Source organism: Littorina saxatilis, linkage group LG17, assembly GCF_037325665.1.
Source record: "Littorina saxatilis isolate snail1 linkage group LG17, US_GU_Lsax_2.0, whole genome shotgun sequence".
In the NCBI taxonomy this organism is placed as follows: Eukaryota; Metazoa; Mollusca; class Gastropoda; order Littorinimorpha; family Littorinidae; genus Littorina; species Littorina saxatilis.
In genome coordinates, this window is record NC_090261.1 from 35,369,210 (window position 1) to 35,394,562 (window position 25,353).

Sequence of the window (25,353 nt, forward strand, 5' to 3'; positions counted from 1 at the left end):
ATTTTTGCCTCAAACACACAAATAAACAAACAAAATAAGACTCATTCTGAGCACACATACATATTAAATATGAGCAGGCATGCACAAAATATCAAAGCCACAACTGCATCAATGCATTCATCTTCCATTCTGCCAAACATGTCAGTAACTGAAAACTTCTGCTATACAAAAGGGAAGCAACTCTAGCAAGTGGTGTCTGCTCTCTCTCTTCACTTGTTCAAAGGCAAGTTAGTGACAACACACAAAACAAGAGGCGAAGCCTTCAAGGCTCACGTAAGAAATCGACAAACAGTAACACAAACTCAATCACTCCGTCACACATACACACACACAGCATAGGTGACACGGTGCAAGAGTGCGAGACACTAGATCTAGATCTGTCTGTAGCCTACTTACGGGGACACGACTGCCAGATGGACAGATCGACACTGCGCTTTCGACAGCGCTTCCTCGCGCAGACACTGGAAACACGCTGTGCAGATTAACCTGTAGGAAATCTCCTTTGGTATCTTCCTTATCTATTTTTCTGGAGCTACGAAACTGAACAATGTGAAATCGTCTTCTCCGAATCGGCGAACTGCAGCTCGGTGATAACTGTATCTATACCACAATCCTTCACGCGATCTGACCTAACCTTGACCCCTTGACCTGGTCTACATACCACACACGACACAAACCAGTCACCTGTTTTTACCCCCCCCAAAACCCCCCACCACCCGTTTTCTTTGGATACATACTTTAACTACATACGTGCCGACGAAATGTTGATCATTGCTTCAATACTTTGAAGCTGTTGCTTGAATAATAACCAGGTAAAATTAGTATTTCGGTGTTCAGTCAAATGTTAAAGTTTCTACCACAGACATACATACATACGCACGCACGCACGCACAGATAGACAAAAGTTAGCATCGCATAGGCTACACTTATGTGAGCCAAAAAGCTTCCAATATGGTGACAAACCATGCAAAAATACGGAGATGTAGTTTTACTTCTTCACTAAACATCACTGAAACAAAAATATGTACCCTGTTGCCAGTGTTGGAAAAGCATCAAGAGTACATGTATCACCAATTCGAACAGAAAATAAAGCAAGCGAATGACTCTCAAAACATAATGCAACCTCAAATTGCACTATGCACATTACACTGGCTTACTAAATCTCTGTTTCTCTTACTCCGTTTTGTTTTTTAAGGTTTAACTGATATACTAAGCCAGTGATTTTAACCAACAAGCAGCTAAACTGAAATAAAGATTACGAAATAAAATAAGAGCATAATGGGTTTCTTTGGCATAATAATCGAGTTACAGAACTGTGAGCAAATGTCTGGAAAACCAAAGCAAAGATGTTTCACAACTTCTGAATTATACAATTATGGAAGATGTCCTCCCAGAAAACTGCAATTCTAACCCATATTGTAATGTTATTTTGAGTAAACAGTAAAGCTATTTGAACATTCACAAAATAAACATCTAAGATCCTAAATTATTCTAAGGAACTTGATTAACTAAACCCTGGTCAGCCATATTATTGCATGTATATAGTTAGTGTTTTCAACCATTCACTCACGTCACAAGTCGAATCACTTGCTTCAGTAGGGGTTACAAACAACAGTGAAATAAAGCGCTGACTTGACATGTTGACGCACAGTCGTCCGCTAAAGAAGTTGATCTACAGTTTTACCTGACTTGTACTCGGAAGGACTATTCTTAGCACAGGTGAGAGATCACATGCTACGCTATATCACTCTACAAGTATCATGGAAAATTCATAAAAACCAAGGGTTAGTAAATGTTATAAAAGAAAAGGAGAGAATCAGCATACATTCACAAATCACAGAAAGCAAAATGTCATACGTCCGCTTTCATGACACTGTCTTTCAAGTAACTTAATTTCAAGCATTCCTCAAGCATACACATTCTCTTCATTTTAATTTTGTTCTGTACATAAACACATTTTCTCCAACAGATTAAAGAACCATAACCGGAGACAAAGCATACTTTTAATTCCACATTAAACACGTCTTAAAGTGCTTGACTTGCTATTCTCCCAGCATCTGTCTTTCTTTATTTGGTGTTTAACGTCGTTTTCAACCACGAAGGTTATATCGCAACGGGGAAAGGGGGGGAGATGGGATAGAGCCACTTGTTAATTGTTTCTTGTTCACAAAAGCACTAATCAAACAAGAAGAGCAAACGCTCGATCGAGTCACTTTCGCAGTTCTGAATATTATATGAGGCATCAGATGGACAGGAAGAAATTGCTATTCACAACACAATGAGTCACGTTCACATAAAATTTGAGCCCGGTCACTTTTATAGTTTCCGAGAAAAGCCCAACGTTAAGTTGTGTGTTGCCGAACAGAAAAGGCTAGTTATCTCCCTTGTTTTTCTGATAACGTTCGTAAAAGGCTACAGATGTAAATACTTTGATGTAAAGAATAATCCTACAAAGTTTCAATCACATCCGATGAACTTTGTCAAAGATATAAAATGTCTAATTTTTCCTTTGACGCTGACCTGTGACCTTGAAAAAGGTCAAAGGTCAACGAAACCATCGTTAAAGTGTAGAGGTCATTGGAGGTCACGACTAAACAAAATATGAGCCCGATCGCTTTGATAGTTTCCGAGAAAAGTCCAACGTTAAGGTGGTGTCTACGGACGGCCGGCCGGACAGACTAACACTGACCGATTACATAGTCACTTTTTCTCAAGTGACTCAAAAATTGCTCCAGGGGCTTGCAACGTAGTACAATATATTACCTTACTGGGAGAATGCAAGTTTCCAGTACAAAGGACTTAACATTTCTTACATACTGCTTGACTAAAATCTTTACAAACATTGACTATATTCTATACAAGAAACACTTAACAAGGGTAAAAGGAGAAACAGAATCCGTTAGTCGCCTCTTACGACATGCTGGGGAGCATCGGGTAAATTCTTCCCCCTAACCTGCGGGGGGTTTCTCCCAGCATCAAAAACATTGTCACAGTAATAAAAATCAAAGTCAACAGAAAGCTTTCTGTTTAAAGAAGAAGAAAATGACGGATCTGCTGTGGCCAAAGTGTTGTTCTTTCATTAAACATCAACAGCATCTCAAGCTAATCTTTTTCAAGTCGTTTTCTCAAAATACGATATATATATATGCCTACTGCACTTAGAAACAATCCATGGAAAAAAAACCTATGAATCAAATATGAAGTGACTGGCCGTTTCAAGTTATCAACAACATTGAGTTACTTTGGCATTTACCTACAATGCTCTTTTGTAACTTTACTTTTCCTGTCAAAATCATGTGGTTTATTTGCATTTACAGTATCAGCAACTACCACTCAGTTGACCACGCAACCCTTCACAAGATTAACAATTAGAGAAGCATCAGCACTGCAATAAAGTGCAACAGATAGAAAGAACCTCTCGGAGACTCAAACTTACACTGAAGGTGATGATATTCTGTATGTTGACAAAAAATAAATAAATACAATAAGAAAATAAATAGACAATGCAAAAGCTGTTCCCTAATCAGGTTAGATCTAGCACAGATAAAAAGTGATCAACATCTTGTGCAGAAACAAAATGTGATTCGTAATCAGGCTAGCTGCTTGACCAAAAATATTATTCACAAGATTTGTTATGATTTTATTCAAAACTTAACTCTCATGATGGTTGCATTCAGAAGAGAGGTTTTCATGTTACTCTCATGCAAAATCTGAAATGCACAGGTTATATGTAAAAGGTAAATTTCACCTTTTCAACCTAACCAGAAATTTGTCTGAAGACACAGAGGCTTGCCTTAATGATTCCCCACAAAACGTGACGTGTTCAATCGATGACACCCCATGTCTCATCACCCCACCCAAAAAATAACCATTATTTCACATGCACAATAAACATTCAGTGCCTCCACCCAAATGCAAACTGTGAGTCATCACATGAACACCGACAGGGCTAGAGACACAAAAACCCGGTGACGATCGACACTGATGACTGGCGACTCAAAACAATCGGCCGAACATGATGTGAGATGTAAGCCACCACATTAGCACTGGCTGGGCGAGCGCGACTGAGATGATGAGGTATAGGCTGCGTTTGGTGCCTTTTGTGTAGCCGTCGTCGTTAGTGGCGTGGGGTAACACCTTGGGCCGAAGTGTCCGCACCTGTACAGAAAATGAAAACGTGCTGATGAGAACAGACTAGAAATCAAGACTTTTAACTACAGTCAAACCTGTCTATAATGACCACTCAAGGGACTGACCACAAGTGGTGGTTACTATGGAAAGGTGAATTATTTAGCCAAAAAATCCTTGACGATGCTTTAGGGTAGTTGTTGTGGGCAGGTGGTTGTTTATTGAGAGGTGGTTGCCAGGGCAGGTTTGTCTGTATCTTCAATGAAGTTAAGAATTGTAATAAATGAAGGAGAACATGATCTAATTTTTATCACCAGGTGGTGCCTAGACTGACTTCGCAAATGGCATTTTAATGTGCTAAATCTACGCAATTGATTCATCTTTGCGCAGTGGAATGCCCCTTTCAAGGCCCGCCTTTTTAAGACTGACTGACACCCCTCCCCCCTGTTTTTTTCAAAAGACCCTGCTTTCTTGGAATTCTGAACATAAGCTATCTAAATTTAACCCTAGTTTAAAACTCTCTCCTTTTTAAGGTTTTGGGTTTTTTCAAAGGAGGGGTGAGGGTTCCACTGTAAACACAATTACTGAATAATCTCCAGCTTTTCACCATGTGCATAAATCTTAGTTTTTCACAATTTTGAATATCCGTTCACCCTTCGATTGACAAGTTAACTACATGTACAAGGATATGAACTCACGATGAAGAAGGAAAGAGCAGCCCCAAACCACAGCAAAGCAATGTAATATCCTGTTCCTTGGAAAGCTAGACCAGCTAGCAAACTGAAAATCATCCTGAAAAAGACAGAAAAAACTTCATTTAAGGAATGAATGAGTTTCTATAAAAATACTGTTATAAGCCAAAGACGTCAAACACAAACTGAAAAAACTAAACCAGTTAGTTGCACCACTCACTATCTACGATAAATGACAAAAGAAACAAAAACTAATAAATGAGTTAGTCGCATTACTCAAGCACCGAGTCAAACACAGCTCACGATTCATCCCTCAGAGCCACCCACACTAAATTATCCCCTGATTTGTGAGCATCACACATACCAGTCTCTTCTCACAAACGCACACTGACTGAGCACATTCATGCATTTATATTTATTCAATATGTGGGTATGTTAAATTGTTTGTTTGTTGGTTTGTGTGTGTGTGTGTGTGTGTGTGTGTGTGTGTGTGTGTGTGTGTAGGCATGCGTGTCAATCTGCAGTACTTCGGATGTTTTTACTTCTTGGTTGTTTTCATATCTTTAACAGCAGACGAACCACATTTTTCCATCCATTGTTGAATTGTATGGACAATAAGTTATCTTATGTGTTATGCATCATTCAGTCGCAAAATGAACGTAACCTCAGGACCCAACACTTCTGTTATGGGAAGATCTCTGTTATCAGTCTCTGTTCTAACATCTCTGCCATCTGCTCTGCTACAATTTTTTCTCCATGACGTCTGTGATATTTACCCGTATCTTCAAGTCTCCCTCTTTTTCAAAACATGCTAAATATAACCACTTCCTTGCCTGAATTTTCTTCTTTCTTTTGACTGGAGTTATTTCCCTCTATGTTTTGGTTTAAAAAACCCACACTTTCCTGTCCCTAAATGTGGTGTTGAAGAAACCTCAAAAACCTCGAAATTGTGCTCTCTTTGTCTTGGTAAGGGTAAAGATCCCTTTTGTTTTTCGACATACAAAAACAACTTTCTTTTCTTTCTCTCTCTCTCTCTCTCTCTCTCTCTCCCCCCCCCCCCCCAAAAAAAAAAAAAAAACAACCACAGAGGGACCACAGCGTATCAATCTTAAAGCAAACGTACCCCACAAACTTGTAGCCAGAGTACGCCAGGCAGTCTGTGTAGTTGAGATTAGCGTTCAGGTTCATAATGTATAAACTGAAGAGAGTGGCAAGCAACTCGATGATCATCCACACCAGGGCTGTGCTGGCCTGAATACCAAGCTGTTCTGGGGTAAACCTAAAACAAGTTTGTTTAAATTGCATATTATGCCCTGTAACAATTTTTTCACGTTTTTCCAACACACACAAATGCACACACACATCTCTCTCTCACACACATACACAAACTGAAATTCACACATAGTTTTCAACCGTGTTCATAAAAAAGGTGCACTTCCACAATCATTCATCTGTGGAGTATGTTTCTTCCGTTTTTGTCATTCAAGATATTAACTGACTGATCTTGTTTCACAAATACAATAAATCAATCATTTTGTCGTGAAAATTAAGCAAACTTTTAGAAAATGTGATGGATTTAGAACTCAGGGAACAGGCAAATTTATGTCCAGCTTCAAGAGACACAGACACATGATGGAATTGCTTCCCTTGATCTACTCCAAGGTGTGCTCCCAGCACATTTTAACAAATAAGTTCTCACGCAGCAGGATAGCATCAGAATATATTACATTTAAACAAGAAATAATTCACATGATAATAACATACCTTGCTTGTGTACCCATTACTACGCCTGCTACAAGTATATATGTCACAAATGCCATGACTGAAACAGACAAAAGACATTGATATGAACCACCCTTCTCGTTTAACCGTGAGGGCGTTAAACAACATGTATCATCATCCACCCTTCTCACAATGTCACAGCTGATCATTGTAGCCAATCTCAAACAATGAAAAAGCTGAAGTTTTCACAGTTTGACCCCACCCCCAAGCACACTTCCCCGCTCTACCTACTACCCCCAAGCAAAACCAAAGGCAATCTGTTGACAAATTTTGGAAGTAAATTCTTCACAGAATTAAAGAAACCACCTATGAACAGCTGTTACTGTATCAGAGATGAAATTGCCACATAAATCACACACACAAACTCAAAGTAAATCAGGACACATGATTTCTGTCATCATATTCCTGCAGGAAATGCATCAGGTACCGGTACATTTTTCTTTATTGATGTAATGTTTTAAATTACATTCCTACAGTAAAACAGAACATAATTCAGGTAATATTGTGCATTTGATGTTTTCTTTCTTTTTGTCAAACCCTTTCTTATCAAAAACACAGCGATTCATTGCACAAAAAAAGGTTCAAATCTACAAGGGATTCAAACAGCTAAATAAACTAGCATTCCCAAGAGAATACATCTTTGCCAAAACAAAAACACAGTGATTCATTGCACAAAAAAAGGTTCAAATCTACAAGGGATTCAAACAGCTAAATGAACTAGCATTCCCAAGAGAATACATCTTTGCCAAAACAAACAACACAAAAAGAAACCAACAGGGCAAAATGCAGTGGTTGTTACCTGGTATATAAAGGTCAGGTGCATTTATCTCATATCTGGGGGCTATGGGGTCATCCTGATTGTACTGTATTGACCAGTCCTGAAAAAAGCATGGGGAAGAAATTATGCATGCATGGCATAGCAGTGACTCTCTCCATCATTAAAGCTTTCATATTCTGCCGTTCATCATTCCAGTAAATTTGGCAGAATGTATGATTCAGACAGAGAGAATCATCAGTTAATTAGCTAAAGGGTATGATAAGAGAAGTGCTAAAAACCTCTTGGTTCAATGGAACTAACAAACATGGAATTAACAAACAAACAGACAAACAAGACAGAGAGAATCATCAACTAACATTTAGCTGAAGGGTATGAGTTAGGAAGTGAGAGAAAAAAAAAACCAACAAAAACACACACACAAAACATTTTGCTCCAGTGGAATTAACAAACAAACAGACAAAATTCCAGAACTGACAATTTTTTTGGAGATATGGGAATAATGACTTGCTAAAGGACTTAACGTCACTGCTATTCTAATTATCTAAGAAAGGCACATGTAATGCTTTTGTCTACGATATTTAGTCAGTCAAGGAAAAACCCAAACTCAAACAATAATTATAACAAGCACAAATTTGAGAGGAAAACGCCCCCAAACATGGCCATATTTCATAAGAATTGTACTCACTGAGTGTGTGTAAGGGAAGATAAGCAGGCCTAATTTTTTCCCAACATATGCTGTGTCGACTGCAAAGTAGTACTTGAGTTTTGATGTTGCAACGTATTTCTCCAGCTGCAAAGAAGACATTACCATGAAAAAAGCTTTCATCAACGACAAAAATGTCCTACATTAGAAAAAAAAATATTACCAACCATTTTCTCAGTAACTCTCTTTTGTATTGCCTTCTTCACCTTTTCTTTAGAATGCAGAACTACACTGTACTCCATTAGTTCAAGACCTGTACTTTAATCTGAACACCCTCCAAAATGGAAAACTGCCAGCAAAAATGATTGCAAATATCAAAACTTGTTCTTGTATCCTAGCACACCCAAATGGAAACTGCCACTAACTCCCCGTGAAAAAATGTTGTAAAGAGAGGATAATAATAACAAGGCTATTTTCATGGCTAAAATCCCATACTAGTTCTGAGCACCTATCATTGTAACAACAAGAAAAGTGCATGCTTATACGAATCACCTTTCGTCACACACAAAATATTTGCTACTCTTATTTCATAAAGCAATAATACTAATATTCAAGAGACGATGATTTTATACTTCTTGACCCAAACTTACAGTTCCACCTCAATGCAACCCAGCTTTATCAATTCATGACCGCATTATAAAACCAAACACTTCAACATTTTGTTAAAAAAACTCACATTTTTGTGCACATAATCCTTGCCCTGGTCAGCCAGGGTGGTTCCGTACTGCATGGCCATGCTGGCCATCGGGTCCTGGAAAAACTGTTGTCCTGGATACTGGCCTTGCTGAGGGGGGTACCCTCCTGAGGGGTCGTAGCCTGTAGCACAGAGAGAGACAATCCCCTTTAGTCTAGATATACGGTCGAAAGCTGAATTTTTAATTTGATCAATTTGTATCTGGGAATGCAGGAGAAGAAGAATCAATTTGTATGATGAGAAAGGAATCCTAAGAGTAAGAATCTATATGTGACAGGGGAGGCTACCGCTCCTTTCACAGCAGACTCTGCACCCGAGTTGTTGGCCTTTAAAGTCAACACCGGTGTATTGTAGAATTCTGTTTGTGATAGGGTCTGGTGGTTTCCGATTGTCTGTATGTTCATGGAAACCTTCGGGTTTGCATAACAGTTTTTATAGGGCTAAGAAATTAGCCCTAACATTTTCAATCCTGTTTGATTGCACTTCGCTTCCCGAGGTGATCGTAGTGTTTCGGCACTCGGTTACATATAGATAGTACTGTACTACAATTTGTTTGACTGTGACAGTAAGATGATCACAAATGAGAACTGCATGAATTGATAGAGGAAAATTCTATACACAAGTTTTTTTTTGGTCGAAAGCTGAATTTGTATCAGTTTATATAATGACAAAGGAATCCTATCATCTATAGTACTACCATTTTTTGAACTTTGACTGTCAGATGATCACGAATATTCGGAATACGAACTGCATGAATTCATATTCAGAGGAATATTTTTTTTTGGCCGAAAGCTGAATTTTTACTGTATCATTATATAATGAGAAAGGAATCCTAAGTATCTATAGATAGTATTAGGACTATACTACAATTTGTTTGACTGTGACTGTCACAAATGAGAACTACATGGATTGATATTTTGATATTAGTGAAAATGATGCAACTTTTAATGACTTGATCATGATGCACATTGTAATGGGTTGACAGAAAAAAGCCTTGCATACATGTGCTAAGAATTTTTCTCTGAAATCCTCACCTTTTTACTACTCAGTCTCAGCCAGAAACAAACAATGACTTTTGTGAGAAAAGATAATCTAATTGACAAACAAAAACAGTCATAGTCATACACTATCATACATAACACTTACCATACTGTGGTTGTCCATAGTTCATTCCATAGCCCTGTGGTGGCGGCACAGGCTGGCTATTGCTTGTGTCTTCAAACAACTGGGGGCGGGAACCACCTCCTCCTCCCTTACTCGCTTTCCCTCGTTTTTTCTGCCCCGCTGAAACAGAAGCTGCACTTGACAGTTCCTTCATTTATTGCAATGATTGCTTTGGTCAGGCTCATTCATTTATCAAGCAATCAATATGAGGCTTATATCGCGCTTATTCCGTGGGTACAGTTCTAAGTGCAGGGATTTATTTAAATTTTTTTTTAATGCAATTTATATCGCGCACATATTTAAGGCGCAGGGATTTATTTATGCCGTGTGAGATGGAACTTTTTTTTACACAATACATCACGCATTCACATCGGCCAGCAGATCGCAGCCATTTCGGCGCATAGCCTACTTTTCACGGCCTATTATTCCAAGTCACACGGGTATTTAAGCATCAAACATCGCCAGTTTTGTAATTATACTGTTCCAAAGGAGAAATATTGCGAGTTTTATTAATTGTCACACACACACACACCTGAAAATCAATGTATGATCTTGGAAGGTATTTGACACCAAAACCAACTTAAAGTATACATTTTAAAATCAAAAACAGCATAATTTAAACATCTGATAAAGCCATATATATGCACTTGAAGTGGAACACAATAAATAGTTGGGCATGTAAGTTGTAACATAAACTTCATGTTAAAAACATAAATAAACACACAAAATATCAAAGGTGAAGACCAAAAATGATCTTTTTCCAGTACATGGACAAATATACCTGGGTGCGTCTCAGAAACTGAACCTTTTGTGTGTGCCATAATCAAATTAGCCCACAATTGAAACATACTGAATTTTAAATCATGATATTGGTATTTTTGAGAAGTAAAATGAATAAAGAAATAGTACAAACAAAACTGAGTATTTTGCATGATTATTATGAAGGTTGTTTTGCGAAAGAAATGATTGGATGCGTGAAAAATGGAGGTCTGATCTGTGACATGAACCATCAACTAGTTTTGCACCTCACTACAAGAATCGTTTAGAATGTCCAAGGACTGCTATTCTTGTTATGTGTGTTTGGTTTAAGTGTACTTGACAGTTGAAATGTTATTTTGTCCACAGAATTGTTTTTTTAAACGAAATTAATCGCTTGAAAGTTTGCCATCACTGTCGTAACATAGGTTTCCACACGCGTGCAACAGCAACAAGTCCTAAATTTGAACTTTAGAATTTGCATATTCATCTTCAACACGATCTTGACATGAAAGGGCATAGAAAATCGCTAAGCTAAATGTTATTTAAGTATTATTTTCTCAAAATTGCATCTGCAAACTAAGTTGAAAGTTGCGCAATATGACATGCTTCTTCAAAATTCAGTTACGATGGTGAACGGTTTTGCAAATAATGTTCAGAGTTTTGAAGAAAGATTAGAACTATTTTGCGCGTAGTGACTTAGAGGTGCGGGTGACTACGCATGCGCAGTTACAGAGAGAAATAGTTCAGCTTCCAGCAGCGAAGAAAGATTTCGAGAATGTTTCCGAAGTCTGTGATTTTGTTACGACAGTGATCAACACCCAAGGTTCTTGAGAAAAAGGTGAGTTTTTGCTGCTATGATATTTTATGAAGTGAAAAATTAGGCTAAACATTTGTTAATAATAGTTTTTCTTTCGATTTCACCTAGTCAAAACTTGACTAAATGTTTTAACATAGAGGGGGAATCGAAACGAGGGTCGTGGTGTATGTGTGTGTGTGTGTCTGTCTGTCTGTGCGTGTGTGTGTGTCTGTCTGTCTGTGCGTGTGTGTGTGTAGAGCGATTCAGACTAAACTACTTGACCGATCTTTATGAAATTTGACATGAGAGTTCCTGGGTATGATATCCCCGGACGTTTTTTTCGACAAATACTTTTGATGACGTCATATCCGGCTTTTTGTAAAAGTTGAGGCGGCACTGTCACACCCTCATTTTTCAATTAAATTGATTGAAATTTGTGTAAAGCAATCTTCGACGAAGGCCGGACTGCGATATTGCATTTCAGCTTGGTGGCTTAAAAATTAATTAATGACTTTGGCCATTACAAATCTGAAAATTGTAATATTTTTTTTTTATATATAAAACGATCCAAATTTACGTTCTTCTTATTTGACATCATTTCCTGATTCCAAAAACATATAAATATGTTATATTTGGATTAAAAACAAGCTCTGAAAATTAAAAATATAAAAATTATGATCAAAATTAAATTTCCGAGTTACGTTTCCGAGTTACGTCGGTGATGAACTTTTCATTAATGTTTCTCTTTTTTGGGGCAAAGTTTGCTTGATTTTGTCCAGCTTTTTTTCTTTCTGTTCCTGTTTTAGTGTTTGGCATTTTACCTAAGAAGAATCTGGTTGCAAAATTAGCTTCATTTAGTAAAGTTTGTTGGAAAAAGCATAACCGTTTCTTTGTTACAAAAGTGATGTTTCCATGTTACATCGGTGACCATTTTGCATTCTTTTGGGATAACTTTCTAACATTTTGTCTTAGAGCAACAAATCTTTGTATATATATATGCTATTGTGAAGGTTAAATGTCAATAAGACTGAATGAATGCCATGTATCAACATGTTCTGATCAGGATATCATTAATTAATTTTCATTTTTGTATTGAAATTTTGACGAATGCATGGAACTTTGAAAAAACCATTATTTTGTTGTTTGCATGTAGTCATTTCATATTGAACTCTATAATGGCTTGTGATTCAACAATAATAACTGAATAAAAGTCGTTTTCAGCCTTATAAATGCAGTTTTGTTGTCTTTTATTGTTTCCATGTTACACGGGTGATTTTGCACACATGGTCCAAATAATGCTCAATATATATGGCAAACTAAAGGCAATGTTATATTTTTTCTTGTTTAAACTGAAAAGGTACACCCTGAGAAGTGTGTAAATAGTATTATCAAAGTTTTCTGGGAAGATTTTACTTTTGGTGATAATGTCACAAACAGAGGACGAGATTCTGAGACGCACCCATATGCATATCAGTACCAGCAGTTTCTGTGTGTGTGCAGGCGTGCATGCATGTGTGTGTGTGTTTGATAATAAAACACATATATATTCTAAGAAGAAGGAAAAAACAATTATCAAGGACAGTTCCTGTAAAGGTTAAAAAAAAAACACACACCCAAGGTATACCCCTAATAAATAATTATAAGGTGAGGTTGATGGGCTAGCAGTAGCAAAACAGAATTATAAATACTGGGCCCTCATGGGGACTGGGGGGATGCTATAACTAGTAGAACTAGAAGGTTCAAACTAGTCATACAAAGCGCAATGAGGTGTTACTGTTAGAAGTTAAAGTGGTTCAGTTAATTAAAAGAAATGAACACTGAGCAGCCCTATGAAACCACAACTTGGCACAAGTCTGAAGCAAGGAGAAGGAACACTGCTCTTCTTAATTCACATATAAACACAATTCAACTCATTTTCTGACAAAAATAAAAAGTAACTGCAACAAAAAGCAAAGGTGTGGCAAACTAATCTCTCACGGCACAGCACCCAAGACAGACTTTTTTTGTAAGAGGCAAATGCCACGTCTTCCAAGCTAACAGACGACACGACTGCAAACGACTGATCAGGACAACAATGACCAGCAACACTAGACTCCATGCAGGTCTCACGTGTTACAACAGCCGAATTTACCTGATTGAACACACTTACGCTGTCGAAAACTGGACGGTGTGTCCATAATCAAGTTTGAAGTCCGAAAACCACCAGAACCGTGAAGTTTGCACGAAACCCAATACTGCTTCCGGTCGAGTCTCGGTCAAATTTGTGGTTTCGGCTTGCCCAAGACTCCACAGTGAAAGTGAAAGTAGGCAATGAACAAGATGCTTTCCAATTTGAGATACTTTTTGGTTTAATTCGTATTTGTTTTGTAAAAGACTGGTAGCAGGTACCGCTTGCTTCCCAAAAGATCCGAACTATATGTGTTTTCTGCCAGAAAAAGTGTTCTGAAGTAAGGGACAGCACTGAAATCGTGTGACAGGAAACGTGTCGTGTGCAAACTGTTTACGTCTCCCGCCACACCGGCTAGAGCTATATCTTTCCAGGCATTCGTCAGTTTCCATTCTGGTCTTAAATCTGCAGCCTTGGCACTTTTGTTGCTGCACACTTCGGTGACAAGATGTCGGACCACACCGATTTGCCTTTCAAGGCAGAGTATGCCAAGAGTGGACGAGCATCGTGCAAGCTTTGCAAAGACAACATCCCCCAAGACTCCTTGAGACTGGCGTTGATGGTTCAGGTAGGCTGAGTCAGTGAGGCACTCTGTTCGCTCCTAGATCTAATCTGCTGTTATGACATGGTGTGGACACCAAGTTGTTTTTCCTAGTTACTGTTTGTTATTTTGTACATCATCATGCACTCAGTATCGGAGTGCCGCTTTTCTACCCAGCACAGTGAAGGACTGGAACTCTCTACCAGCAGCTGTCGTCGAGGCCCGCACTGTCGACACCTTTGTGTCGCGCGCCTCGCACTAAAACCAGCAGCCACTGTGACTCATGTCCCCTCCCCCCCATACTCCCCAACCTGTGAATCTTAATGGACTTTTGGATGCTGGAAACGCTGCTTTATTGGACTTGCGCAACATCCCATCAAGTGCCGAAATAATCACTACTGTTGATTGTGGGCAGTAATGGAAAGACAAGACAAGATTACCTTGACATTTAAAGACTAAACAGCATGACATTGACAGGCGTGGGCATGAGCGCCCACAAATGAAACTGAAAGTATAGGCTAGTTCCGAACTAAGTTTGTATACAGCACGGAAAGCACAGAATTATTCTATGATCCATCCATGCCATGTATGGGAGCTTCATTATTATCATTAATTGATGCAAGTCAAAACTGATGTTATTAATTTCTGTTTGTTTGCGGTACCTATAAAGGGCGAAAAGACAACTAAAGACAGCTAAAGACAACTAAAGACGGCTAAAGACAGCTAAAGACAACTAAAGACGGCTAAAGACAACTAAAACAAGCTTTTTTTAATCGAATTCAGAGTCGACAGACATGATAAAAAACAATGTCTAAGAATGTTTCAAATAATAGCGATGCAGTTTGATGACGAACAATATCAACTGAAGCAACATTATAATTTATGTCCAGTATCTCATCATCAACAGACAGATCACGCCGATGTCGTTTCCTGCTACCTGTCTCCGGCCTCCTGCATTGGGAACCAAAATCGACCACTTCTTCTCCTTCTCCTTCCCCGCCTCTATCATCTCTTTTCTTCTTTCTGCTGGCCATGCTGGTCATTTGAACTGAATGCCTACTAAGCTGGGACTTGTTGGCTGATGTACTCAGTGGTTACTGAGCACTCTGCTTTTTACATTTAGTCAAGTTTTGACTAAATGTTTTAACATAGAGGGGGGAATCGAGACGAGGGTCGTGGTGTATGTGTGTCTGTCTGTCTGTCTGTGTGTGTGTAGAGCGATTCAGACTAAACTACTGGACCGATCTTTATGAAATTTGACATGAGAGTTCCTGGGTATAATATCCTCAGACGTTTTTTCATTTTTTTTTTTTATAAATGTCTTTGATGACGTCATATCCGGCTTTTCGTGAAAGTTGAGGCGGCACTGTCACGCTCTCAGTTTTCAACCAAATTGGTTGAAATTTTGGTCAAGTAATCTCCGAGGAAGCCCGGACTTCGGTATTGCATTTCAGCTTGGTGGCTTAAAAATTAATTAATGACTTTGGTCATTAAAAATCTGAAAATTGTAAAAAAAATTATTTTTTTTATAAAACGATCCAAATTTACGTTCATCTTATTCTCCATCATTTTCTGATTCCAAAAACATATACATATGTTATATTTGGATTAAAAACAAGCTCTGAAAATTAAAAATATAAAAATTATGATCAAAATTAAATTTTCGAAATCAATTTAAAAACGCTTTCATCTTATTCCTTGTCGGTTCCTGATTCCAAAAACATATAGATATGATATGTTTGGATTGAAAACACGCTCAGAAAGTTAAAACGAAGAGAGGTACAGAAAAGCGTGCTATCCTTCTCAGCGCAACTACTACCCCGCTCTTCTTGTCAATTTCACTGCCTTTGCCATGAGCGGTGGACTGACGATGCTACGAGTATACGGTCTTGCTGCGTTGCATTGCGTTCAGTTTCATTCTGTGAGTTCGACCAGAGACTGTAGAGTATACTCTATAGTCTCTGGTTCGACAGCTACTTGACTAAATGTTGTATTTTCGCCTTACGCGACTTGTTTTTCTTTCCTTCTGGTTTGAGTGAACAGGTGTCATCAGACTGAGCACTCCACTCCAAACTGAAAGTTGTACCATCATTTTTTTCTTTCCTTCTGGTTTGAGTGAACTATCACTCACTCACTCAAATCAACAACAAAATGACAAATTTAAAAGACTTTTTTTTTATTGAGTTCACACACACAAAATAAATAAATGAATAAGAACGATCGAGGGGTGGGAAAACATTAAAAAAAATAGCTACACACAAATTCTGAAATAATTCATGTTGTCTTTAGCTGTCTTTAGCCGTCTTTATTTGTCTTTAGCTGTCTTTAGCCGTCTTTAGTTGTCTTTAGCTGTCTTTAGCCGTCTTTAGTTGTCTTTTCGCCCTTTATAGGTACCCGTTTGTTTGTGTTATTTCTGCTGATCATTGTTTACTGTGTAAAAAGACATTCTTTCCCCTTTTATCAGTCTCCCCACTTTGACGGGAAAGTGCCTAACTGGTTCCACTTCAAGTGTTTCTGGAAGCGTGGCCGTCCTCAGAGTGAAGACGAGATCCATGGGTTTCACTCCCTGCGCTGGGAAGACCAGCAGAAAGTCAAGGAAAATCTTGGAGGTAAATTGTTACTGCAATATATGTTATCCAACTAAGAACCAATTATGAGATTCATAAATCACAGAAGAAATTCCCTTGTTCATTTCATTGCTTGTTATTCTCTCAGTTGCCAGGGGATTGTCTCCGCATAACTCTCACCTACTCTTGTAGCACATGTTGTGTACATTGATTAGGCCTAAAAAAAAAAATAGGTGTGGTTACGGTAACCCGACCTACCCTATTTTAAGGGGCCGACCCTGTAACTTTTTATTACATTTGTCAAAAAACACACAAGAAAACGAGTGCAGAAAACGCAATGAAAGCGAAAGCGCCCGAGTCGCACACTTATTTCCCTGTCAAGTAGGTTTAATTTGTACACATTAGAAAAAAAAGTTTAAAAAAAAAAGTGATTGCCTACCTTCCTACCCTATTTTTTTTGTTGGCCTTAAGAGCACTTACTTCCCCTTGTTTCTCAGATCATAAATCACAGGATGGCATACACTGATACAGGCTCCCCACAATACAAGGTCACAGGGGCAAGCATAAGTGTCCTGTTCTTGTTATTAAGGAAAACTTGTTTGATGAAACATTTTATGTAATTTTTTGGGGGAAGGGAGGGATGTGTCATTATTTTTGTATTTGTAGTTTAATATTTATTTTCCAGATTATGTTTGATTTTTTAGAAGATTAACATCTTAGCTAAAGTACATGTTGCCTTTTCGGAGTACATGTACTGTATTGAAATCTTTCATGAAGAAAGCCATGTTTGTATTCACTGTGGATTACATGCCACCATATTTCTCTTTGATGTGATGCAGACCCTGCCAACTACAAAGATTTCACTGTATTATTTTCTGCATATTTATAAAACAAATCTGATACATGTTTGTAATTGTTAAATTGTTTTCACTGAGGTTTACATGTCAATGTATTCAACAGGGGCCGGTGCATCTGGTGATGCTGACCCTGACTACTACAAAGATTTCACTGTGGAGTACGCCAAGTCCAGTCGCAGCACCTGCCGAGGTTGTGAGTCAAAAATAGAGAAGGTACGACACCACTACAAAGAGATTAATGTAATTCTGTATTTTTCCATTTAGAATTAGACCAAATTTGTTATGCACATGATTTTTTTAATGTTAGGTCATCTGGAGATACTATTGTCAGAGGAATTCGGATTCTTCTCTTAAACTAAAGATGAATGAGACCAAATTAGTTATACACAAGATTTTTTAAAATTTTAGGTCATCTGGAGATAGCTACTATTGTCCGAGGAAGTCATATTCTTCTCTTAAAGGCACAGTAAGCCTCCCGTAAACCATCACAGATACTGTCAGGCTTTTACACACAGTACAAACACCCTTCCATTTGAACGCTCACCAAACGGGAACATCCTAGGTGCCCTACGTAAAGAGCGAGCAATTTTTAAAGAATTAATTTTGTGCCGATTGCTCAGAGACAATTGGACCGTGGTGCGTTTTGGTGCTAGACCTAACTTTTAAAGTCTAAATAATAAATTGACAGCTTGTTACACAAACATTCTTAAATGATAAAAGAATTCTTTTTTCATCAAGACAAGATCAGTACAATTCTGATCACCTAGGGCACCTAGGATGTTCCTGTTTGGTGAGCGTTCAAATGGAAGAGTGTTTATACTGTATGTAAAAGCCTGACAGTATCTGTGATGGTTTACGGGAGGCTTACTGTGCCTTTAAACTAAAGATGAATAAAAGTTTTTCATGTATTTTTTGTGTATTACATATATACTGTTCAAAAAAAGAAACGCATAGCTTGTAATATTTGGTTAATTTAGTTATATGGCTACAAGGATATCCACCAAACTGCAGAAAATGTTTATCTGGTCGTCGACCTTTCGTCCATTGCCACAAGTGAGCTCTGCACGTGACGCATGCGTTATCAGTGGCTACAATGTCAAAATTGCTCATTTGGCATGACCACTCGTCATGCTTCAGTGTAATCTCGTGAAACTCGGGGAATATTGAGCTCTCACCATGTCTTCCAAAACCCATAAAAGCGGATTGTTCGCCACAAAGAAATCAGACGACAATTCAGCGACGAAAGATGGCCCGATTGAGCAGAGAAGACCGCCAAATTGCATTGGGTCGTTTACAAGCAGGCCAAAGTCAAAGTGCAATCGCCAGGCACTTCCACGTGTCCCAGGGCACCATCAGTAGACTGTGGGTCAGGTTTCAAGCCACTGGCTCCGTTGCTGACTTGCCACGAGCGGGAAGACCAAGGGCGACAACTGCTGCTCACGACCGCTTCATACAGCTCCGCCACCTCCGGAATCGTTTCCTGTCGGCCTCATCTTCTGTCCAGGCTCTCCCCGGGCCACACCGATTATCTGACCAGACCGTGCGGAACCGCCTGCATGAAGCTGGTTTGAGAGCTCGCAGACCTCACAGAGGAGCTGTCCTCACCCGCCGCCATCGCCAGAACCGAGTGCAGTGGGGCAACCAGCACCTTCGCTGGACCGTCCGGAATCACTGGAGACACGTGTGGTTCAGCGACGAGTCCTACTTCCTGCTCCAGCGACATGATGGTCGGAGGAGGGTCTACCGGAGAGTAAACGAACGTTACGCGCCCAACTGTGTGGATGAGGCACCCGTTCATGGTGGTGGAGGCGTCATGGTGTGGGGGGCGATCAATACCGCTGGAAGGAGCACCCTGGTGCACGTCCAAGGGCGCATAACTGCCCAGCGATACGTGGAGGAAATTCTGCGCCCACACGCCCTTCCTCTTCTGGCTGACCAGGATGCCATATTCCAGCAGGACAACGCTCGCCCGCACACAGCACGACTCACCACCCAGTTCCTCACCGACCACCATGTCCAGGTGCTTCCCTGGCCATCCATGTCGCCAGACATGAACCCGATAGAACACCTCTGGGATGAATTGGACAGACGTGTGTGCAGGCGAGAAGAAGCGCCGGCAAATCACCGCGATCTATTGCAGGCACTTCAGGAGGAGTGGGACACCATCCCACAGCAAGATATCCGGCATCTGATCCAGTCCATGCCCAGAAGGTGCCGGGCAGTTGTTGCTGCTCAAGGCAGTCACACCCCCTACTGACTTGACAGCCTCGGCACCCAATCGTATTGATTGACTGATTGATTTGAAGATGCAAATGAACTGTGTGTGCATTCAACTGTGTCCATACCAAATTTCAAACAAATAATCTAAATATTGGATTTTCTGTTAATTTTTTCGAAAAATAAAACAAATTTGGCAAGTAGCAACTATGCGTTTCTTTTTTTGAACAGTATATATAAATATATATATGTATCTGGTACAGTCGAACAAATATGGACGTTTCCTTTTTGAGCTGCAGTGGCGACGCTTGTGAAAGGCAACAGCCGTTTTATTTATCTTGTTGTTTTGCTGCTTGCTGTTATTTTGTATTGCACGTGTTGTTGATAACTCTGAACTGGACATGACTGTGTTTTCCACTAGGACAGACACCTTTCAGAATGCCATGAAAGTTAGAAAGAAAAAGACTCCATGTAGATTATATGTTGGCTGTGATGACTTTGAGAAGGAACCCCTGTTTTAAGACCCTCCAATTTAGGGCTTCCTCCATTTTAAAACCCTCCTTTTTCAGATTTTCTGATTATAACTTCTGTAAATTTACCTCTATTTTAAGACTAACTCCCTTTTAAGACCTTGTTTTTTCAGATTTCTAAAGGTCGTAAAAGAGGGTTCCACTGTACATGTATTGAACTGGTGTTTTTCAGGATGCCGTCCGAATCTCCAAGAAGGACTACGATTCAGTGAGGTCCAAGCTTTATGGACCCCAGGAAGCCTGGCATCATATAGATTGCTTTGTGGACAAGAGAGATGAACTTGGGTTCACGTCTGACCTCAACCCAGACAAGTAAGCTTTGAACTATAAATTTAACCCGCTACTACCCAGAGACAGTATTAGACAACAGCTCCCCGCGCCACATGATGTCGATGTTGCCTTTTCAAACATGAGCGAAGTGCTTGATTTGATTAACAGCTCGCCGTTGTGGAAATAGTCACCTTGTTGGAATAATGTGCATAGTACGCAGTAGTAGTCGCCTTGATCAATACCAGTGAACTTTTCTTTTTTTGTGTGTCTTGATTTGGCAGTCTATCTGATTATTTGGTCTAAATTTAGTCCCATTCTTTGGTTTGTGTTTTCACTGGAGCGTGATACAGCAAACATATTTTAGTGTCACTGCTGTATCGGTGCGTGTTTGCTATTGATGTTGTTTTTCGTAAGCTGTACATCATCCCCCAGTAATCCCTTAACATGTCAATTAATGTATTCATTTAATTTAAATCTGTCTCCATTTTTCAGAGTCACTGGCTTCAAGAACCTGAAGCAAGAAGACAAGGATGAGCTGATTGAGAAAATGGGCAAGGGAGAGAAAGATGGGAAGTAAGTACAGTTGAACCTGCCGTGGAGACGACCTCTCCATAACGACTTTCTGCCCACCCCAAAGGATCCCTGAGGAGTTGTTTTTTCAGTATAATTCCCTTTCCATGGCGACCACCGGTCTATAACAATCCATTTTTGTTGGTCCCTTCGGTGGTTGTTATTGGCAGGTTTGACTGTAATAAAAAAAACTATATGGTGGGTTTTTATCAAAGTTTTGTAAAGTTGATCAATGTGTTTATTCTCACAGCTGAACGATGCTTTCTCATTTGTGTTTGGTACATTTTATTAAGTAAATTAAATTACATATCTTACCCAACTCACATATAGCAATTAACCCTAGTTCAGTGCCGGTAACGCTGTACGCATCCCCTTGGTAACCAAGGGAAGCCCCTCTAAAAAAAGAGTGACCAATCCCATAAGGCCATATTAATACATACTTCCGACTTCCGTATGCGCGCGCATACGCCTCCATATGCATCATTCCATACTCAGCGAGCAGTGAGACTGGTCGCGTTTTTGTACGCTCTGGCTGTGTTCAGCCTTTTGACACTTCGTCTGCGGACTTGGTCATTTACCTCTTGGTTTCTTCTAGCTTGTCTTCGCTTCTCTACATATTGAGGTGAGGTCGTTCTTGTTTTTTGTTTGTGTTTGTGGGCGTTTTGACCTGTAATTTGAACTTGTGAAAATTTTCTTGTTTACAAAATTTTTCGTGAGTTGTTTTGGTCATGGCGGATAGCGCCAAGAAGCGGCACTCGTCTAAGCAAGTAGCTGCTGAGTCTTCGCCTTCTAAGAAAACGCCTAGGAAAGCTTATGCTCCCGGCCAGGCACATGTTTCGGTTCTGGAACCGTCGTTGCAAAAGATTACCGATGTTTTGATTGACATGCCTACTTCGGCGAATGTGACTGATAAAACTTTAGACAAGTTGTCTCGTGCTGATAAGCCCACTGATAAAACTTTAGACAAGTTGTCTCGTGCTGATAAGCCCGCTAAGGCGGCTTCGGTGTCTGTGATTCCCGGCCTTGCGTCTGTGGACGTGGCGTCTCTGTTACTTTCTTTAAGCTCACAGGTCTCGTCTTTGGCGGAGGAGGTGGCGTCCACGCGGGCGGAGTTCCGGTCTCTGCCTGCGGGTGTGGCTGGTGTGTCGTCTCTGGCCGACGTTCGCCCTTTGCCTTCGGCCACTGTTACTCGGGCTGAGGTTCATGCGTCTCAGGATGGTACCAGGCCTACTCTGGTGGCGTGCGGCCCGGCTGCTGGTGGTTCTCGCCACATTAAAGGTATGTCTTCTACCCAAGTATCCGGGTTCTCCGGAGAAAGGGTAGAGCGTTTCCAAGAAAAAGTAACTCCGGGCTCTGGCTTTGTGGGTGAAAGTTCTGAAGCTGAGGCTGGCTCTGACTGCATTGGCAGCAGGTCGGTGGCGGTCAAGAACCTTGGAGAGCGAACGGAAGATTTGTCGCAACCAACCGCTTCTTTAGATTGTGGTACGGGTGCGCGTCTTTCGCTTCCGCCCGGGGGGCAGGAAGGGGGCAGTGTGGCTGGCTCTTTGTTTGACTATGGCAGTCAAGCAGGGGGCCAGCTGACGGATGGCATGGTTTTGCCGGATGGCTGTTCTGAAGACGGTGCTTCCGCAGCAGTCGAAGGTACCGAATTCAAGATTCCGTTTAGGCTTTCTGATGCAGTGGCATCTGCGGCTGAGACGGCTTCAAGATATTTTGAAGAGGGGGTGGTGGAATCTAAGTCTTTTGTGGTTCCTCCTCCCTCTGCACTTGGAGACTTTCGCAGTGCGAAAGAGAAGAAATGTTCTTTCAAGTTTCTCGAATCGCCCGCTGTTGCGTATGAGATGTCGAAAGTTTTGAAGAAGAATTCTCAGTCGCATAGTCAGGTGGCCCCGATGCCTTTGTTGGTTCAACATGGGGATGCACCTGATTCGGCCACGTCGTGGCTGGCTCAGACAGGTCAAGTGGTGCCTGGTGCAGCGGCTCTCCGCAATTTCAGGCTGGGGCCGCAGCCTGTTGACTTGGTGGAGTCTTTTGCTCTTCCTAGAGCGGCTCTGCCTGTTACGCCGGATCTGGCGTCTCTCAGGGAAGACGGTTATAGCAAAGACAGGCCTGTGCCCTACGCGGAGGGCTCTCTGTTGGCGCTAGAGGAGACAGGGAGATCTCTTTTAGAATTGGCCTCGGTCTCTGAGTCACTGCAACGGTCTTTGTCAAGGTCGATTGCGTCAAGTCTTGAGCCTTTTGAGTTTCGTTATGACGCTTCTGCTGAAGACGTTACAACGCTGTTGGCTACCTTAGCCAGGGTCTCTCGTGAGCAAATGGGGCTTTCAGCCAAGCTGTACACTCATGCGATTCTTTCGCGCAGAGCTGCCTTTCTGAGTGGCTCAAAGATCAGGGACAAGGGAACTATCGATAGTCTGAGGTTCTCTCCCTTTGAGGACGGCTCACTGATAAGTCGTTCGTCTCTTGATGCGTTGCAAAAAGAGACCCAGGACGCCAGGGATTTGGCGATTGCCAGGATCGCCCATCAGGGCTTTCAAAAACCACAGAGTAAGCCTCAGCAGCAGAACAAGGCTCAGCCTTCGTTCTCGGGCGGTGGCAAGAGTCAGAACCAGAACTCCTCTTCTCGAGGCAGGGGGCGTGGCGCCCCTTATCAGAAGAGGGGTTCGTTTGGTGGTTCTAGGGGGTCGGGGCGTAAGCCTCACCCCCAATGATGTCTTCCCGAGCAGATCGCCCCGTTAGCCCCCACCTTGGTGGTGGCGGGCGGCCCCTCCAGGGCCATCGCTGCCTGGATTCGTTTGGTGTCCAGCCAGTGGATTTTGGGGGTGATCAGTTCGGGATTTCGTCTTCTCTGGGCAGACGGGAAGGCACCGCTGTCCAGGATACCGCCGCCTTTTGTGTTTCCGCGAGACGCGGAGGCCAAAGCAGCTATTCAGGGAGAGGTCGCTGCACTCCTTTCAAAAGGCGCGATCGAGGAGGTGATCGATCACAGGTCCCCAGGCTTTTACGGCAGGTTGTTTGTAGTACCCAAAGCCTCGGGTGCGTGGAGGCCTGTTCTGGATTTGTCGCCATTGAACAGGTTCCTGCGTGTCGTGAAGTTCACGATGGAAACGCCTGCCTCAGTGAGAGAAGCCCTTCGGCCGGGGGACTGGGTCACGTCTATAGACCTTACCGACGCTTATTTTCACGTGCTGATGCATGTGGCAGACAGAAAATGGCTTCGTTTCCGCTGGGGAGAGAGGATCTTTCAGTTTCGGGCGCTCCCGTTCGGTCTGTCTCTCTCCCCTTGGATTTTCACGATGGTCGTGCGTCAGCTCTGTGCCCTCGTGAGGCAGGAGGGTGTGCGTCTGAGAGCCTACTTGGACGACTGGTTGATTCTGCATCAAGACCAGGTCCTTTGCAATACGCACACTCAGAGGGTGCTCAGTCTAGCGGTTCAGCTCGGCTTCACAGCCAACCTAGTGAAGTCGGAGTTGGTGCCCTCCCAGCAGTTCACGTACCTGGGGATGGAGTTCGATACACTGAACTGGTCAGTCCGTCCTGCTCGAAAGAGGGTGGACAAGTTGCAGGAGGCTATCCGTGTTCTTTACGGAAAGAATCTGTCTACGGCTCGGGAGTTGACTTCCCTTTTAGGGCAGATGGAATCCATGGCCACTGTTGTCCCTCTGGGAAGAGTCCACAAGAGGCCCTTTCAAGCAGCGCTCCAAGCGCAGTGGGACCAAGCGACTCAAGGCTGGAATTGCTTGATCGAGTTGGGTGCTTGGTTCAGTCGTACAACGAGCATATGGCTTCTCCCCTGGGTGTCACAGGGTGTCCCTATTGTTCTCCCTGCACCGGAGAACAATCTTTTCACGGACGCCTCGCTTTCGGGCTGGGGGGCTCATTTGGCAGACCAGACTGCTTCAGGGGTGTGGGACGCCAGTCAGGCCTCTCTGCACATAAATGTTCTGGAGCTGGAGGCTGTGGCACTCGGCCTGCGTTCGTTTCTGCCTCTGCTGGCAAACAGTCATGTTCTGGTACACACGGACAACACGACGGTAGCGGCTTACATAAATCGCCAGGGGGGCTCGCGCTCTCAGGTTCTGTCGAACAGCGCGTGTCGGTTACTGGTCTGGTGCAGCACTCACAACATTCGGCTGTC

The 25,353-nt window shown here is 41.5% G+C and overlaps 2 protein-coding genes across 3 annotated transcripts in view; one reads left to right on the top strand and one right to left on the bottom strand.

The window, feature by feature from the left end:
* Positions 1-41: 41 nt before the first annotated feature.
* Positions 42-13,987, bottom strand: LOC138953543 (protein YIF1B-like). Of its 2 annotated transcripts, none has more exons than XM_070325384.1 (9): positions 13,646-13,987; positions 9,924-10,061; positions 8,760-8,899; positions 8,066-8,170; positions 7,402-7,480; positions 6,585-6,642; positions 5,944-6,099; positions 4,827-4,920; positions 42-4,158 (listed from the first exon to the last, which is right to left on the bottom strand). In XM_070325384.1, the coding sequence occupies exons 1-9, from the start codon at positions 13,671-13,673 to the stop codon at positions 3,997-3,999; spliced, it is 960 nt and encodes a 319-aa protein (XP_070181485.1). In that variant the 5' UTR covers positions 13,674-13,987; the 3' UTR covers positions 42-3,996. The 2 variants fall into 2 exon arrangements, with proteins under 2 accessions (XP_070181485.1, XP_070181484.1); XM_070325383.1 differs by having other exon boundaries at positions 13,628-13,987.
* LOC138953537 (poly [ADP-ribose] polymerase 1-like) overlaps positions 13,984-25,353 on the top strand; it is a 58,191-nt gene continuing 46,821 nt past the window's right edge. Inside the window, exons 1-5 of the mRNA XM_070325376.1 lie at positions 13,984-14,231; positions 16,669-16,813; positions 17,732-17,841; positions 20,548-20,687; positions 21,138-21,218. Coding sequence (XP_070181477.1) covers positions 14,112-14,231; positions 16,669-16,813; positions 17,732-17,841; positions 20,548-20,687; positions 21,138-21,218 — 596 coding nt within the window. The 5' untranslated portion in view covers positions 13,984-14,111. The remainder of the gene's footprint in view (positions 14,232-16,668; positions 16,814-17,731; positions 17,842-20,547; positions 20,688-21,137; positions 21,219-25,353) is intronic.

What these genes read in the sequence shown, in the direction of transcription:
- LOC138953543 (XM_070325383.1), bottom strand. Translation starts at nt 13,673, where the DNA reads ATGGACACACCGTCCAGTTTTCGACAGCGTAAGTGTGTTCAATCAG. An exon ending in AGGATTATGTGCACAAAAAT is followed by an intron (nt 8,171 to 8,759) that starts GTGAGTTTTTTT and finishes TCTTCTTTGCAG; the next exon opens with CTGGAGAAATACGTTGCAAC. An exon ending in CTGCTCTTTCCTTCTTCATC is followed by an intron (nt 4,159 to 4,826) that starts GTGAGTTCATAT and finishes TTTTCTGTACAG; the next exon opens with GTGCGGACACTTCGGCCCAA.